This window comes from Fulmarus glacialis, unplaced genomic scaffold (assembly GCF_000690835.1).
Source record: "Fulmarus glacialis isolate BGI_N327 unplaced genomic scaffold, ASM69083v1 scaffold10341, whole genome shotgun sequence".
Taxonomy (NCBI): domain Eukaryota; kingdom Metazoa; phylum Chordata; class Aves; order Procellariiformes; family Procellariidae; genus Fulmarus; species Fulmarus glacialis.
In genome coordinates, this window is record NW_009190869.1 from 1 (window position 1) to 15889 (window position 15889).

General features: G+C 37.7%; 1 protein-coding gene across 3 annotated transcripts in view; it reads left to right on the forward strand.

Annotated features, from left to right (window-relative positions):
* The first annotated feature begins 438 nt into the window (after window positions 1–438).
* IFT122 (intraflagellar transport 122) overlaps window positions 439–15889 on the forward strand; it is a 32778-nt gene continuing 17327 nt past the window's right edge. Inside the window, exons 1-16 of one of the 3 annotated variants that reach the window (XM_009586461.1) lie at window positions 439–498; window positions 1475–1559; window positions 2406–2484; window positions 3286–3362; window positions 3796–3862; window positions 4880–5026; window positions 5894–6055; window positions 6989–7064; window positions 7611–7806; window positions 8592–8726; window positions 9347–9549; window positions 10030–10167; window positions 10930–11094; window positions 11959–12156; window positions 13790–13930; window positions 15661–15714. In XM_009586461.1, the coding sequence (XP_009584756.1) occupies window positions 4914–5026; window positions 5894–6055; window positions 6989–7064; window positions 7611–7806; window positions 8592–8726; window positions 9347–9549; window positions 10030–10167; window positions 10930–11094; window positions 11959–12156; window positions 13790–13930; window positions 15661–15714 (1581 nt within the window). In that variant the 5' untranslated portion in view covers window positions 439–498; window positions 1475–1559; window positions 2406–2484; ... (1 more) ...; window positions 3796–3862; window positions 4880–4913. The remainder of the gene's footprint in view (window positions 499–1474; window positions 1560–2405; window positions 2485–3285; window positions 3363–3795; window positions 3863–4879; window positions 5027–5893; window positions 6056–6988; window positions 7065–7610; window positions 7807–8591; window positions 8727–9346; window positions 9550–10029; window positions 10168–10929; window positions 11095–11958; window positions 12157–13789; window positions 13931–15660; window positions 15715–15889) is intronic. The other 2 variants (XM_009586462.1, XM_009586463.1) reach the window with 2 other exon arrangements.

Consider the following 15889-nt stretch of genomic DNA (forward strand, 5'->3'; position numbering starts at 1 on the left):
CGGGCAGGAGCAGCTGGGTTCCTGTGGCCTCGTGGTTGATACCGGTGATCCAGTAACGCGGAGTCTTCCTGGGGGCTGTTTCTGCGTTTTTGACTTTACATTTAGCCAAAGGCCAGCAGCCTGCGGCTGTGTTTGTGTGGTTCTGCCTCCAAGGGGGCCGCTGCGGGCTTCTTCCAAACCTCCCGCCCGTCTATGTTGCGGCCCGGAGCCTGGATGGTGGCCAGTGCTGGGGCTTCTTCCTGAGCGCGGGGAGGCGGTCACAGAGGGGTCTTCTTGTTTGGGGAGTTTTCTCAGGAATCAGATATACTCTCAAGTATGCAATTAAGAATTTTTGCTATGTGGCATCTTTGACATTAAAGGAAGTATATTTTCTGCCTACTAATACGGGTTTTTTTTGGGGGGGGGGGGCACTTGCTTTTTTTTTTCTGTAGTATTTATGATCTTGCATTCAAACCGGATGGGACTCAATTGATAATTGCTGCTGGAAATAGACTGCTGGTAGGGAAACTTTTTTTTTTCCCCTCATGCATTTACAGCTGTATGAATATAATTTCTTTCACATTAACTTATGAATATAACCTATTGAAAATCCTTTTATCTCTCCTAGTCCAGCCTCATATCTACATACATATTAATGCAGGCTAACTGTAAAGTGTTTTGAAGCTTTTTAATGTTTATTACCAAGTTTTAAGCTCTATTTCCAAAAGTAATGAGATTTAAGTTACTTGTGTCATCTCGTACCTCTTGCACCTCGCCTCGTGGTTTGAAATCTATTACTCTGTATCCAAACTTAGCACGGTAGCATGGTATACAAATACTGCATCGTTACAAGTTTCATGCAAATCTCTAGGAACAGGGGAAAGAAACTCAAATTGATGTCCCTACTTTGTGAGAAGCTTCAGCTATAACTTTTTGCAGTTCCCTGGGTATGCTTGCTTGCTGCTAACCCATCAGCAAGAGCAGCTCAGGACCACGCTAATCGCAGTTCCTGCGAAGCTTTCAGATGGGGCAGGTGTAGAAACTGCAGGGATGGATGGATGGATGGCACGATTATAGAAATGCAGCTCAGAACTGCAGGACAGCTGGCTTTATTATTTCCAGTGCTCGCAGAATGGTATATTTAGTGATGGTCCTTTCCAGTACTTTATTATGTTTAAGCATCTAATGCGGGGAAAGAAGGCAGAGAAGTAAAACAAGCTGGCCAAATGAGGTGTTTGGAAATCTTTTGTGCATGTAATTTTCTAATACTGAGTCTTCTTTCATTCCGAGAAGTATTAAGTTAAGGAAAGCTGCTTCTACGCTTTAAAATGTTTTGTCTCGCATGGACTGCATGCTATGCAAAAAAGTAAACACAAAAGAAAGTGTATAATCTTGTTGGCCTTCAGTAATTTTATATCCTAGTCCTCACTGGAAGATTTTTATGGGTGTTTTTTTTCTTTGTATGTTTGTTTTTATTTTCCCCCTGTTTAAATAGGTATATGATACTTCTGATGGAACCTTAATTCAGCCTTTGAAAGGACATAAGGACACTGTATACTGTGTGGCTTATGCTAAAGATGGTAAAGTATCACTTTGGGGGGCTTTGTTAGTCTGGTTTGTAAAGTGCGTATCTTCCATTTCTTATAGCCAATTGATAAATAGAGAAATCGGGGTTGTTTCAGTAACAGTATTTTGAACATCTGTGTGAGTGCTGGTGTCTTGTTTGTTTGTTTTCTAACTGAGAGTTTGAACAAATGCTACATGCAGAAGTACCGTATTTTCACATCTAAGGCTACCTGTTAATCCAAGAACTGTAGTCCCCACTTCCCCTCCCCTTCTACTTCAGTGGTGGTGAAGTTTATATCTGTGGAGTATGGAGAAGGCTCACCCTTCTTTCTAGTACTCCACCTGCCTCTGATTTTTATTCCCGTAGTTCCTCTATCCCAAAGCTTCCCGATCTTCTAATCCTTCACACATTACCACGCACACTACAGGCCTTATTCTGCTTCCAGTTCTTTCATTGCCTCTGATTCTCATTCTGTCGGGACTTAATGTGTGGGGACTCAAAGGACTTTCGCTCAAATACTACTGTTTAAGTTATAGGGGATACCTGTGAAAATGTACGATTTTTCCCTTGACATTACTAACACAAATCTCTAACCTGTGACTGACAGTGTTGGAAAGACTGGCTTACTTGCTTGTATGGCTGGGCTTTAGTGAGGTGCTCTCTGTGGGAACAACAAAATAAAGTCATGGGAGTTTCAAGTAGTTGGAGAAGCGCAGTCACATCAAGACACTTGCGGTGTTAGGCCCTTTATTACTTGAGCCTTGTTAAGTTCAAGAACTTCTTGCTCTCTGTTTGATTGAATATTTGGAGTTAAAGTGATTCTTGTATGTGTAGGATTTGAATTATATTTAATTCCTAGGCAAACGTTTCGCATCTGGCTCAGCTGATAAAAGTGTGATAATTTGGACTTCAAAGTTAGAAGGAATTCTGAAATACACGTAAGTGATGCCTTTCAATTCTGTGCCTCTCAGAAACAGACTTTGATTATGCACTTCTGCTGTCAAAGAGTACATGCTGTTAGATTTGGAAGAAGGTTGATTGAGGTCAGAGAAAATGCTAGTGAGTGGGTAATAGGAGAGGGAGGAGGAAAAGAACAGTCGAAGTATCTGAATGAGGCAGGAGGGCAATTAAAGGCATAAAAGAGGGTGGGCAGTCTAGATAAATCTCTGAATTTAGAGGGCTGGCAGAGAACTGGGGAAACTCTGTATAGATCGAAATAAAATGAAACACTATGACTCTGATCTTGTATAATAAAATCAATATAATTCTAGTTCAAAGACCAAACTAAAGATAAGGTTTGGTACTTTCGGTATATTTTGATCTTTCTTCTGGCTTTGTTTTTATGTCATTTCTCTTAAGCAACATCTTCAAATTCTGTTTCTGAATGTGTGTGTACATTTATTACTAGTTAGTGTGCACAAGCTAGTGTACTACTAGGAGCATACACAAGCATACTTGTTTTAGAATTTGGATATAACCTTTAATCGGATTTCACAAACCACCATCTACGTACATTTTTAGCTAATCTTGATGAAATACAGTGAATCCTGCCACTTAGAGACAATTTTTTAAAGTTTTATTACTGATTTAGTTTACAGTAATTGCAAGTTAATTTGATGTAATATAAACTGATCAAATTATTTCTGGCATCTGGTAAACCTTTCAGCTATCTTGCTGAAAGTCAGAAGAGGGGGCATTTAAGAATGATTTATTGAAATATGATTGCAACTTCATTCTAGGCATAATGACTCTATACAGTGTGTTTCATACAATCCTCTTACTCATCAGTTGGCATCCTGCTCTTCCAGTGATTTTGGTATGTCTTCTTCCTCTAACTTTTCCATTAAGCCAGTAAATTCTATTAAAATTGTATAGCTAAGCTAACTACAGATAGGTACAGTTCTTTATATCCAGAAGAGATGAGATATAAAGCTACTTAAAGTTAAGCAACATTAGATACTTACTTAAATTACTTAAACTCCGTTGGAAAGGACTGTGTAGTGAGGTGCCACAGTATGTACTACTTTGTTACTATGATTTTTTGCAGAGACACCCTCTGTATTATTTAGGTGGATTTTTTTTCCTCATTTACTGATAAATAATATGTATTAAATGTCCTTCTACCAGTGGATGAGACTTTGATCTCTCTGAAGTCCCAACTGAGTTTTCTGACAATATTAGTTTCTAATCTGAACACTGGTAAATGCTTACTTGTAATTTACTTTGGCTTTCTGTTTGCTTTAATCAAGGCTTGTGGTCTCCTGAACAGAAGTCAGTCTCTAAACATAAAACTAGCAGTAAGATTACTTGCTGTAGGTAAGTTTTAAGGATTACCTGTGTCATTTAAGTTAGTTTCAATACAAAATAATATGCAAGCTTAAAGAAAAAAAAAAATCAAGTAAAATAGTTCAAGGTAGGCGGAGACAGTAGCTAGTAGTATGAGATAGGCTCTCCTACCTTGCTGTTCAGTAGCGTTGTGTACTTTGTGCTGCTTTGCCATTCTAATCATTAAAATATCTGAGTAGCGTTTATAATGCTTCAGTAGGAAGATGACTAATATTTATCAAAAATGATTTGTTCTTTCTTGTGTAGTCTTCTCCAAGAGAGCTCTTTTTTTTTTCCTTCTGTTTTTTTTTTTTTTTTAATAGCAAAGGGTTTGGGTTTTGGTTTTTATTTGGTACTGTTTGTAACTGAATTCCTCTGAAAGTGTCAGAGAGGTGTTCTGGTCTTGAGCAAGTGTCTTAACTTCTCTCTCCCTCTATTTAGCCATCTTGTGCAATAACAATAAAATGAGGAAAAATAATTATACTTTTTGTTCATAGAGCTGTTCGTCTTCTGTGTTGTTGGTATTTTCAGTAGAAGGAGATACACCATTATGGGGAACCTGAAGCAAGGGTACATTAATTTGTGTAAAGTCATCCATCTAACTACAAGAATAAGAGACAAGAATAGAAACCAGGTCTCCCCTGTCCCAGTGCCATGCAGTTTTATCTGATCAGTGTTCTAAATGTGGCTTTTAAAACAGTCTGGTCTACTATCATCCCCAAAAATGTATCTGTTACTTAGCACATGTTAGAAGTATTGCAAGCAGATGATAGCTTAATTTTTTTTTTTTATTTCTGTGTATATAATAAAATGTTCTTGCTGTAGTGCATGCTGTTGCCTTATATGTGGATTTAGATGCATAAACAAACTGTAGGATTACTGGCTATCTCCCAGAACTCTCTTAGAAGTATATTTCAATCTATCATCCCTATTTGACTATGCTGTACCATCCTACCTTCCTGCTGCTTGTTTTTAGTAGTTTGCTCTTCAGTATGTGTGTTTTATCAGCTGGACAAATGATGGCCAGTACCTTGCTTTGGGGATGTTCAACGGCATTGTCAGCATAAGGAATAAAAATGGCGAAGAGAAAGTTAAAATAGAGCGTACAGGGGGTGCTTCATCTCCAATATGGTCAATTTGTTGGAATCCATCCAGGTAAATAATTTCATCCTTCCTTTTTTCATGCTGAGTAGATAATCCTTGGCTTATTGGTTGCAGAAAGGCTTGACTTTTATCCCTGCTGAAACAGATTAATGCCATGTACGTTACCTTTTTTTAAGAGATTATGTATTGGGGGTTTGGCTTTGCTGACAGTCTTTAATTGAATGGAGAAAATGGGAACAAGTTCTGCTTAGATTATAGAATTATTTAGGTTGGAAAAGACTTTAAGATCATTGAGTCCAACCATTAACCTAGCACTGCCAAGTCCACCACTAAACCATGTCCCGAAGCACCACATCTACGTCTTTTAAATACCTCCAGCGATGGCGACTCAGCCACTTCCCTGGGCAGCCTGTTCCAATCCTTGACAACCCTTTCGGTGAAGACATTTTTCCTAACATCCAATCTAAACGTCCCCTGGCACAACTTCAGGCCATTTCTTCTCATCCTATCACTTCTTACTGGCAGAAGAGACCAACCCCCACCTCACTACAACCTCCTTTCAGGTAGTTGTAGAGCGCGATGAGGTCTCCCTCAGCCTCCTCTTCTCCAGGCTAAACAGCCCCAGTTCCCTCAGCCGCTCCAGACCCTTCACCAGCTTCGTTGCCCTTCTCTGGACACGCTTCAGCACCTCAGTGTCCTTCTTGTAGTGAGGGGTGCAAAACTGAACACAGGATTCGAGGTGCGGCCTCACCAGATCTCAAGAAACATTTCTTTTTTCTTTTGTATTATTTTGTTTTGGTTTTTTTGGGGGGTGGGTGTTCTGTTTGGATTCTGTTTGGATTGGGGGAGAGGGGAGCTGTTTTTTCACTTCAGAGGAACTATTGTCCCAAATATGTGAATAAACAATTGCTATTGCAGTAGATGGGAGAATTTTTGGAGTAGAGCAGATCAACAAGAGGAGTCAGTTCACAGCTATTTAGAGGAGATACCAGTACTGAAATCCAGGCCTGGCAGTAGGCAGTATAGTCAGACAGAGGGAGAAGACCATGAGGAAGAAGAGACCTCTATGGATTTCAACTTGTGAGTGAAACTTCAAAGGAACACATATATCTGTATTATGTAGAAAAGTAATTTACAAAAAGGACCAAGGGCAGAGAGTATTATGCAGGGTACAAAATCGGATATTCAAAAGTTAGGAAATTCTAGATTAATAGTTGCCTATATAGTCTTAATTTATTCTGCTAGTATGTGTTCATTATGAGATAGTTCTTAAGTATGTGACAGCATGTTGCTTTTCCCCACAGGTTCATGCATCAAGCATTGAGCAGAGGGAGGGTGCTTACTAAACAGTTAGCTTTTCATTAGTTTTTTTGTCTGTTTTCTTTTTGTTCCGTTTATGGCTAGAGGCATTATTTGCAGCAGAATGTTCAGATTACCATCTCCCTTTTTCCTATGGAAAAAGCTGTGGAGAAGGTGACTCTCATGTTTTGCTCCAAGCTGAACAGATCATGTCAGAGGACCAAAGTTAACGAATTTGAGACCTGAAGCCTTTCCTCGGTCTGTTGCTGGTCTCACATGAACAATTTTTTTTCCCCCCTGCCTTACACTGATAATTGTAGTTCACTCTTGCTCAGCTGTATTGACTTTGATGTTATGATGGCTTTGTACTACTGTAGCTAAGATCAGAATCTGGGCCCAGGTGCTTCATCTGTTTAAGGGACCATTAGCTTCTCTGTACCCACTGCTTATATAGCTGTATGTGAAGTGATACATCAAGCTTTGCAGTTATTCCTGTAAAGGAGACTGATTTTTTTTCTTTTGTGTCTCCAAGCTGTCTTCCTCAGTTTTAAATGGCAAGATGTGCATGCTGTCCTTTCAGTTTGTGGTTTTTTAAAGAGTAATATGAAGTAAATTCTGCTATCCCATTACTTGGTTCTATTGCTCTAAGAAATTCATTAATAAATCGCTGTAGAATTTATTACTATACTATAATTTTTTTCTTTTTTTTGTTAGAGATGAACGCAATGATGTTTTAGCTGTGGCAGACTGGGGTCAGAAACTTTCCTTTTACCAGCTTAGTGGCAAACAGGTATGTTTTAGAAAGTGCATTCAAGAATGGCAGGGTATTTTTGATTTTGTTTTGTGCCCTATATTCAAAGTGTTTGTATACTAGTGCTTTATTGGCTACATTAAATGTTTTCTGTTTTCCCAACCTTTTGAGTCTGCTTTTTTTTAACCATCTTTTTCTTCAGCTCTTGTTTCTCCCATGGCAACTCAGCTGCTGTCTTACAATTCTTGTATTAAAGCCCTTACACTTTGCTGACTTTTATGATGTGGTTTACTGGTCTGTAGAGGACATCTTTTTTTTTCCCAACTGGTTAAAGGGGGTTTTGTGAGTTGCTTGCATTCCGAGTAGACTGGTTTGGGACTGGAGGGATTCTTGGATGTATTTTAGAACTGCCTTTGGGAATCTTAATATAGCCAGTGGTTCTGGGGTATTGAAAAGTTGTGCATGGCTGGAGAGATAAGAAGAATGGTATCAGTGTTGGCACTTGTTGCCTTGGGAAAATATTAAATGATCCTTTTGTTAATGTTCTTGATTTTTTTTTTTTTTTTTTTCTTTCCCCCCTGGTAGATTGGGAAGGACACAATGCTCAATTTTGATCCTTGCTGTGTTAGCTATTTTACTAAAGGAGAGTATATTTTATTGGGAGGTTCAGATAAACAAGTTTCCCTCTTCACAAAGGATGGCGTGCGTCTTGGTAGCATAGGAGAGCAAAGCAGTTGGGTGTGGACATGCAAAGTTAAACCAGACTCCAACTATGTGGTGAGTAGGAACATTTCTCTGACATTTTCACAGACAATTTGTCATATAAGGTAAGACCATAAATTTCAAACTCAGTTGCTTAGTCTAGACATTCTTACTGAGGCAGCAGAACCTAAGCAGTGCCTAGTGAGGTCCTAGAACTACCACAGAAATTAAAAATATCCTACAGAAGTAAAACTTGGGTTGTAAGAGGACTGTAAATAAGCATAACAAATATTTTCAGATGGTAAGACATTTGCTGCATTTTGATTAAGAAAGAGGAGGGAAAAGAAGAAGAAATGGCAGCTAATAACTTCTAGGTTGACTTCCCATAATTCCATGATGGGAGAAAAATGTTCAATCTTTTTGAGTTTCTAGCATTACACCTTGTGGAAAATGCAGACAAGGCAACTGTTAGCCATAAATGCTGCACTCTGTATCAGTGTACAAATGTGAAGAGATACAGAGCGAATTTAAAAACAAACAAAAACAACCAGCCCCCCTCCCCCGCCCCACCAAAAAACCCCCACAAAAACCCCACACCCACCAAAAAAAAAAAAAAAACCCAACAAAATAAACCCAGACCAAACCCCACATGCCCAATATGGTGGTCTCTATGGTCTATGATGAGATCAGTCCTCATTTTGCATCGCACTTTTACCACTGTTTAAGTACAAGTAGGCTGTAATTGGTATCAATCTATACATTATGCAGGAAGAGGAGCATAATGTTCATATAAATACTACACATTTTGCCAATTCTCACCTACGGGTACCAATTAACTAAAATTATTTTCTTGTGTTCAGGCAGTAGGATGCCAAGATGGAACAATATCCTTTTATCAGTTGATTTTCAGCACTGTTCATGGCCTTTATAAAGATCGCTATGCTTACAGAGACAGCATGACTGATGTTATTGTCCAACACCTCATCACTGAACAAAAAGGTAATTTCACACTTGCAGTCAGGCCAAAGCTTCATTCTCAGTCTGTTTTGTTTTGTTTTTTTAATTAATATCCATCAGGACACTTGGAATCTATGCTGTATGTATCAGACAGATTGTTGTCACTTTGACAGTAAAACTGAGGAATATTGTTTGCAGGATTAGAGTGCAAACTTGGATTCTGGAGGATCAGCACTGACAAGCTTAATGAAAGATGTGGGGATTTGAAATGACATTGGGAGGGGCAGAGGCTTTTAAGATAAAGTTTTAATCTCTGCGAATAAGATAAAAATACTGTACATCATATTTGTTGTTTTTTTTTTTCCCCTTACTTGCAGCCTCAAGGGTTTGTGCTGATTTTGTTTCTTCGTATCCACTGGCTTTTTATGGCAAGGAATCAAAGTATTGCTCCAGAATGTGCTGTTAGAGAGTCATAAATTGTGATGGGGATAGTAGATTACATAAATGCAGAACAACAAAGATATTTGAGCAGGAATCTGATTTTAATTTTAGAGGTGCTTTAGAAAGATTCAATTTTAATGTATTAGTAAGTTTTCTGATTTCTGTATCCATTATTTTTGTGTCAGCCTATACTGTATTGTTTTTGTGTTTTTTCTCTCTAGTTAGAATAAAAGGCAGAGAGCTTGTAAAGAAAATTGCAATCTACAAAAACAGATTAGCAATCCAGATGCCAGAGAAAATCTTGATTTACGAGTTATACTCGGATGATTCTTCAGATATGTATTATCGGGTGAAGGAAAAGATAGTGAAAAAATTTGAATGCAACTTGCTGGTTGTATGTTCAGATCACATTATTTTGTGCCAGGTATGTGCCTTAAAATCTAGAGTAGTCTTGGGGTGCATTCAGACTTAAGATAGCTGTCCAAATAGCTGGTAGGAAAAGATTGTCCTGTGTATCTATTACAGTTTTTCCCCAAGGTACCAATGTGTAGTGCTGTTGTAATGTGCAGCACTGACATACTTCTAAGCAATAGCTGTGGCATGCCACAGGTGGCTCTGTTTCAGTAAAACAGTCTCTGTAGTGAATTTGATAAAGTACATAATCCAGGGGAACTTTTGGGTGGGGCTGAACTACTAGAAAAAGGTGGGGGGTTTTGGTTTTGTTTGTTTGTTCATAGCATTGAAAAACCTTAAAGAATTCGCCCTGTTAAATTGACTGTTTGACTTTATGATTTTAAATGTACAATAGGCACACATGCTAATATAGGTATAAACATAGCACACCAAAGACACAGGGTGTTATCTTTGCCTCCCTGCAGTATTTTGTATGTTATTGTGTCTTCAGGAGAAAAGATTGCAGTGCCTCTCGTTTAGTGGCATTAAAGAACGAGAATGGCTGATGGAATCTCTTATTCGTTATATTAAAGTAATTGGAGGACCTCCAGGAAGAGAAGGCCTCTTAGTTGGTCTAAAGAATGGTCAGGTAACACGTAATGTCTGGTGTGTGTCTTTTCACTGCAAATAAAAACTGTTCTGTGCTCTTAGGGGGAGATCTTAGGAGCAGCATGCTCTTTTACAACCTAGAATTTTATTTGACAGAGTCTCATCTTGTGACTAAAAACTAATTACTCCTATCTTTCACATTCTCTGGCTGTAAAATTCATAAAAATATGTTTAACTTTGTCTAAAGCCCATAAGTTGTTAGGAACAACTGACAAAAATGGAGTTCTTGGTGAACTGAGGGAGAGTTTGTCTTTAGTGAGGGTTGGGGGGTGTGTGTGTACACTTCTGATGACCACTTGTGAAGGTGTGGATGTTCTAGAGGTGAAATTGCTGTCTATTGCATAAGCTATTTAGCAGCTGAAAATTTCAAACTGGAGCTCAGAGGTATTGATATAGAGAACAGGAATAGAGAGGAAGTTGAGATCCTTTGTCTTCTGTATCTATGCTATATATTCCTATAGTATTATATTAATATAATTGTTTAACTAGTGGAGCATTAAAAAATCCAGGATGTATAGCATAGATTTATTTATATAGGCTTGCAACCTAGAGTATGTTGTGTAAACAAGTCTTTTCAAGATACCTCAAATTGAAAGCGTTTCCTTAATTTTAATGCACAGTTTATCTCTGGAAAAAAATGCAATTACATGTTTTAAACAGCATTAAAGTTTGTACCTGCTATGCTATTTCTAGTTTTAGGAATAAAAATGGATGGACTGAATTTTGTTTCAAATATGTCTAGATTCTGAAGATATTTGTTGATAATGTCTTCGCAATAGTCCTGTTGAAGCAATCCACAGCTGTGCGCTGTCTGGATATGAGTGCATCCCGAAACAAGCTGGCAGTGGTTGATGAAAACGACACCTGCCTAGTGTATGATATTCATACCAAAGAGTTGTTGTTTCAGGTAAAATTCAAAGTTTGTTTGTTTGTTTTTAAAAGGGGGAGGGGGGGCAGGAAGTGATTTGGAGCACAGAACATACCAAAGGCGTTGCTGTGCAGAAATTCATATAACTGTCATTTAAGCCATTAATCACATTTTGTAGGATTTAACTATGATCTGTTTCTCTATCGAAACTACCCTTTTACAGATGGAAGACAAGGAATTAGAAGACAGATGATATGTGAGCAACAGCTGAATAAAGAGCACTTAAACATGTGACCTTTTCAGTTTTAGAGCTCTGTCCTGGTTCCCTTTGAAGCATTACAGTTAATGAGCATTTTGGCTCTATCATTAGTACGAACAGAATTAAAGCCTAAACTTCTTTGTTCATCGTGTATTCCCAGACCATAAAACGGATAATGATAATTCTCTCTTCACTGGCAGTTTAGCAGTCACTCTAAGGATTCACTCATTAATGTTGATGAAATGTTTGCAGAGAACACTGGATAGAAAGTATGAAGTGCTACAAAGATAGGGTCTGTAACTTTCTTTTTGTAATGGGCAGAAAAGTGATCAATTAAATGTGCTCGCTAACTAACTGTATTATTGTGGAATTTTGTATTATGTTCTACACAGTTTGATAGTATAGATCATTAGTAAATACAAAACAAAGGAAAGACAATTACAGCTGTTCATTAAAATGTAAAATATGTTCCTGTAAATCTGTTTAGGAATATACGAGGCTTTAGAATATTACAAACATAAATAAGAAGTGTGTGTGTACAGCCAGGCTATAATAGGTCAAATGTTCTACCTGAAGGATGCATATTTGTTAGGAAAGAAGATGTGATTGCATCTTTTGTAATCATGAGTTATTTTGCTCTTTAGGAACCCAATGCTAATAGCGTGGCTTGGAATACACAGTGTGAGGATATGCTTTGCTTTTCTGGAGGGGGTTACCTTAATATCAAAGCTAGTAACTTCCCTGTCCATCAGCAAAAACTTCAAGGCTTTGTTGTGGGTTACAACGGCTCCAAGATCTTCTGTCTTCATGTGTTTTCTATGTCAGCTGTTGAAGTTCCGCAGGTAATCCTTTAATCTCGTTAACTTTACATTTCGTAAACGTCAGTGTTTAAGAAGTGAAAAGCTTTTCTGAGATTTACTCTTATTCCATTACCAAATGATTGCAGTTCACACTTTCTTCATTGTTATTTAAGTTATATTGCATGATATATTTTATTTTTGTTTATTTGGCATTAATTAAGCCGACTTCCTTTTTTCCATTGTTGATTCTTGTTTCTAATTCTTTCTACTTGCAAATGCACATAATCTAAAAGCAAAGATGAAGATATGGTGCGGGTGTTACCTCTTCCTGTATTTTTACTGTAGTCTCTCTATGTATCTTTTCTCAAGTTGTAATTTCATTTTTCTTATGAAAAATACTGTCTTATCGTTGCTTCATCTAGATGTGTTTAGGCAATATTTAAGCTGTAAGTCTGAATGTATAGTACATATGTAGTCTTTATCATCTAAATTTAGATATTGCCTTCCACAAAATGCTATTTTTTGCATTATGGGAAGCAATGAAAGAGTCTAAAACAGTCCAGGAAACAAAACAAAAAAAGGAAAAGATTCTGACTTGATGCACCCAAGTGTGGGCAGGATTTGAAACTGAGAGGCAATGAAGAAGGGAAAAGTGCCATGTGCTTTTATTAACTAATGGATACCTGTGTTACAGACCCCTGTCTGTTCCTCTGAGGCATTATGCAGATCCTTAATTAGGCTCTGGGTTGTCCAGTGTAGTTGCCAGCCATGAGATCGACCAGGCCTAGTACATTCTTTGTCTGGCTTTGGCATGCCGTAGCCACCATTATGCCACAAAATTATTGTGAAGTATCACAGAGGCAGCTTTTTCAAAGCTATGCTTTTGGAGGGAGGGAGGGAGTACCAAAAAGTATACAATTTTCAGATTAAATTGATAAAAATAACATAGAAATCAATCTGCATACTGTCTTTGGTTGCAAACCCAGAGTTGAAGGTAATCTAGCTGCAGTGCTCCCTGTTCGTTCAAAGGGTTCGAGCTGTAGCTGCAGATCCTGAGCCTTAGTCTATCTGTGTCAGCCTGCAGTTGACAGTTTCTCCCTTGAATTCCCTTTTAGGGCAGGTCCTTGAGGTCAGTGTCCTTTGGGCTTAATAAGTGCAGTCTTGGTAAAACAGCTTTGTCATCAGTGTTGGCACAGAAGGGTTACTTCCTCATGATACTTCTTCCTGTGGTGTCTGAATATTTCCAGGGATGCTTCACACTGGGCTGTTGTGCCACTTTTCATGCTTTTAGCCTTTGAGAACAAACTACCCCCTCCTTTACTCTGCTTCTGTAGTATTAAAAGAAAAAAAAAAAAAAAGCTCATTGTACACCATATTTAGCATGTACAATACTCAGAGGAATTCACATTCTTAACTGCTTCCTAATATGCAAGGAACTGAAGATTTCAAGACAGGTGAGTTTGGAATGTAATTAACTCAGCTTGTCTAAAGATACAATAATAATCACCCTGGAATGTTGTTCTGTCTATTATACAAAAAATGTATGTTTATTCTCTGTGGAACTTGTAATGGTTGTGATTGGAGTATTTTTTTTTCCCCAATGTATGTAGAGAATTTCACTAATATATCTCAGTATTATGCTTTCTAATACATGTTTTTCAATGGAAATCCTCAGTCTGCACCCATGTATCAATATCTGGAACGAAAAATGTTTAAAGAAGCCTACCAAATTGCATGTTTAGGAGTAACTGATACTGACTGGAAAGAACTGGCCATGGAAGCCTTAGAAGGGCTGGAGTTTGAAACTGCTAAAAAGGTAAAGCAGATATTTACCTATTTAGCAGAAAGCTTGTTTTATTTTTTATATATATATAGTGTGTGTATAATGTATGTGTTACAGCTGGAATAGAAAGTGGTGTTCCTGTGTTACTATCTTAATTGTCTTTAGTGAATATATGTTATTCCACATACTAAAGAAAATGTTGGTTTGTTATATACTCAGGATCTTGAGGTGAGGTTTTAAACTGAAATCGAATTTACCTTTCTAGATAAATGCCATGTTCTGAATCAAAGTGTTAAATGCAAAGAAAATGGTTTCTTTTATCTGCTGGAAAATGCGTTAATGAATTTGAGGGAAATAGAACTGGAAAGTTGTTCAATGGTGCTGCTGACCAGCGGGTGGCAGCAAAGAATGCCTTAGCTGACTTTCCCCCCCTAATTCCTCCCCGACGCTATAAACTGATTCTTTTTTCCCTGTAAGTATTTAAGATAACCTCAGTTCAAATGTGGAGGTTTCGTATTCTTTGTTATTTACGTACTAATGTTCTTTGAAGGCAATGGTGATAGGATGTCATCATTTTAGTCATTTTCTGTCTGGAATGCCTTGGTTTTGGGAGTGGTCTATAAATGGGCATATACTGAAGAACAGAGTTTTCTCCTGCATGAAATACTTCCCTATTTTCTTTCACCACCTTTTCTCAAATAAGAGAGGGCGAACTGAGTTCAATGTCGTGAATATTGTATGAAAGAAAAACATTCTAAAAATATGCAGGGAGTGGCCTGTTGTGATAGGCATCTTTTAATAACAGACTTTTTTAAAAGGAAATTAAATGCTTTATTTTTCTTTTTTTCTTAAGTGGAGGCATCAGAATAGTTCATAGATGGCTTTATGCAAATAGATTTTCTTAAAAAGAAGTTTTCAGTGCCTGAAAGTGAAGTGGAATTTTAAAGTAGTGCCCTCTTAGAATTAGAGCGGATTAATTTGAACAAAAGCAGCTTCTTGACATTAAAGGCTCTCATAGTTCCTAGTCCAATCTGGTGTAAGCAGACTATGCTATGCCCTCTTACGCATTAGTTTGGTTAGAAGTCTTGAATGTGGGATCTAAAGAGTTAAATTTCTATTTTTTTGATGCATGTCAAGAATAAGTGCTAAGCTGCTGTAAATCGCACGTGACTTTGCCACTTGAGACTTTGGGTTGCACATTTATCTCCATTTGCAAAAGATACTACACTGTCTTGCAGTACTTTTATCCTCGTCTTACTTCCTTTCCCCTCCCTGAGCTACTTCCATACTGAATTTTCAAAATGGTATAAAAACTACGAGCATATGCAGTATGCTTTGGCAATACGATCAATTATATGTTCTACCTTGTAATAGTTTCTGTAAATTTCCTTGTCTGTATCATGCCTCACATCAAAATGGAAAAGCTATAAAACAGCTAGAATAAAAGTATATAATATTCTAAATGGCCTTTTGTATTTCTTGGGGGACTGACGTACGTACACCTACTAGTCCCTGCCTTTGCTGTTTATTTTCCGTAATAAGCTGTTTGGATTGTACCCTTGTCTTATTTACTGTAATGCCTCAGGGGCCCCAGTTGTAGTCAGAGTCCATCAGGTTAGGGACTACACAAATACAAACCTCAGCATAGCGTATTTCTGTCTGTCCTCTTTGCATGAAGACAACTTGATTTATGCGTAACAATATTCTGTAGATTTTTCTGGCTTTTCAAGTTAACTCTTTTTATTCTTTTTTCTTTTCAATAGGCATTTACCAGGGTACGAGACCTTAGATATTTAGAATTGATCAGCAGCATAGAGGTAAGAAAATGTTAAAGATGGTGTGTTTTCTTACACTTAGTACTATACCAAAATCAGTACTTTCTATTTTGGAGGGACTTTTGTTCGGATAGTGCTTCTGACAGCTGGAGAAGTATTTAGAGTGAAAAATCCTGATTAGAAGAGATGACTCAAATTCTAGTCATATGACTAAAAC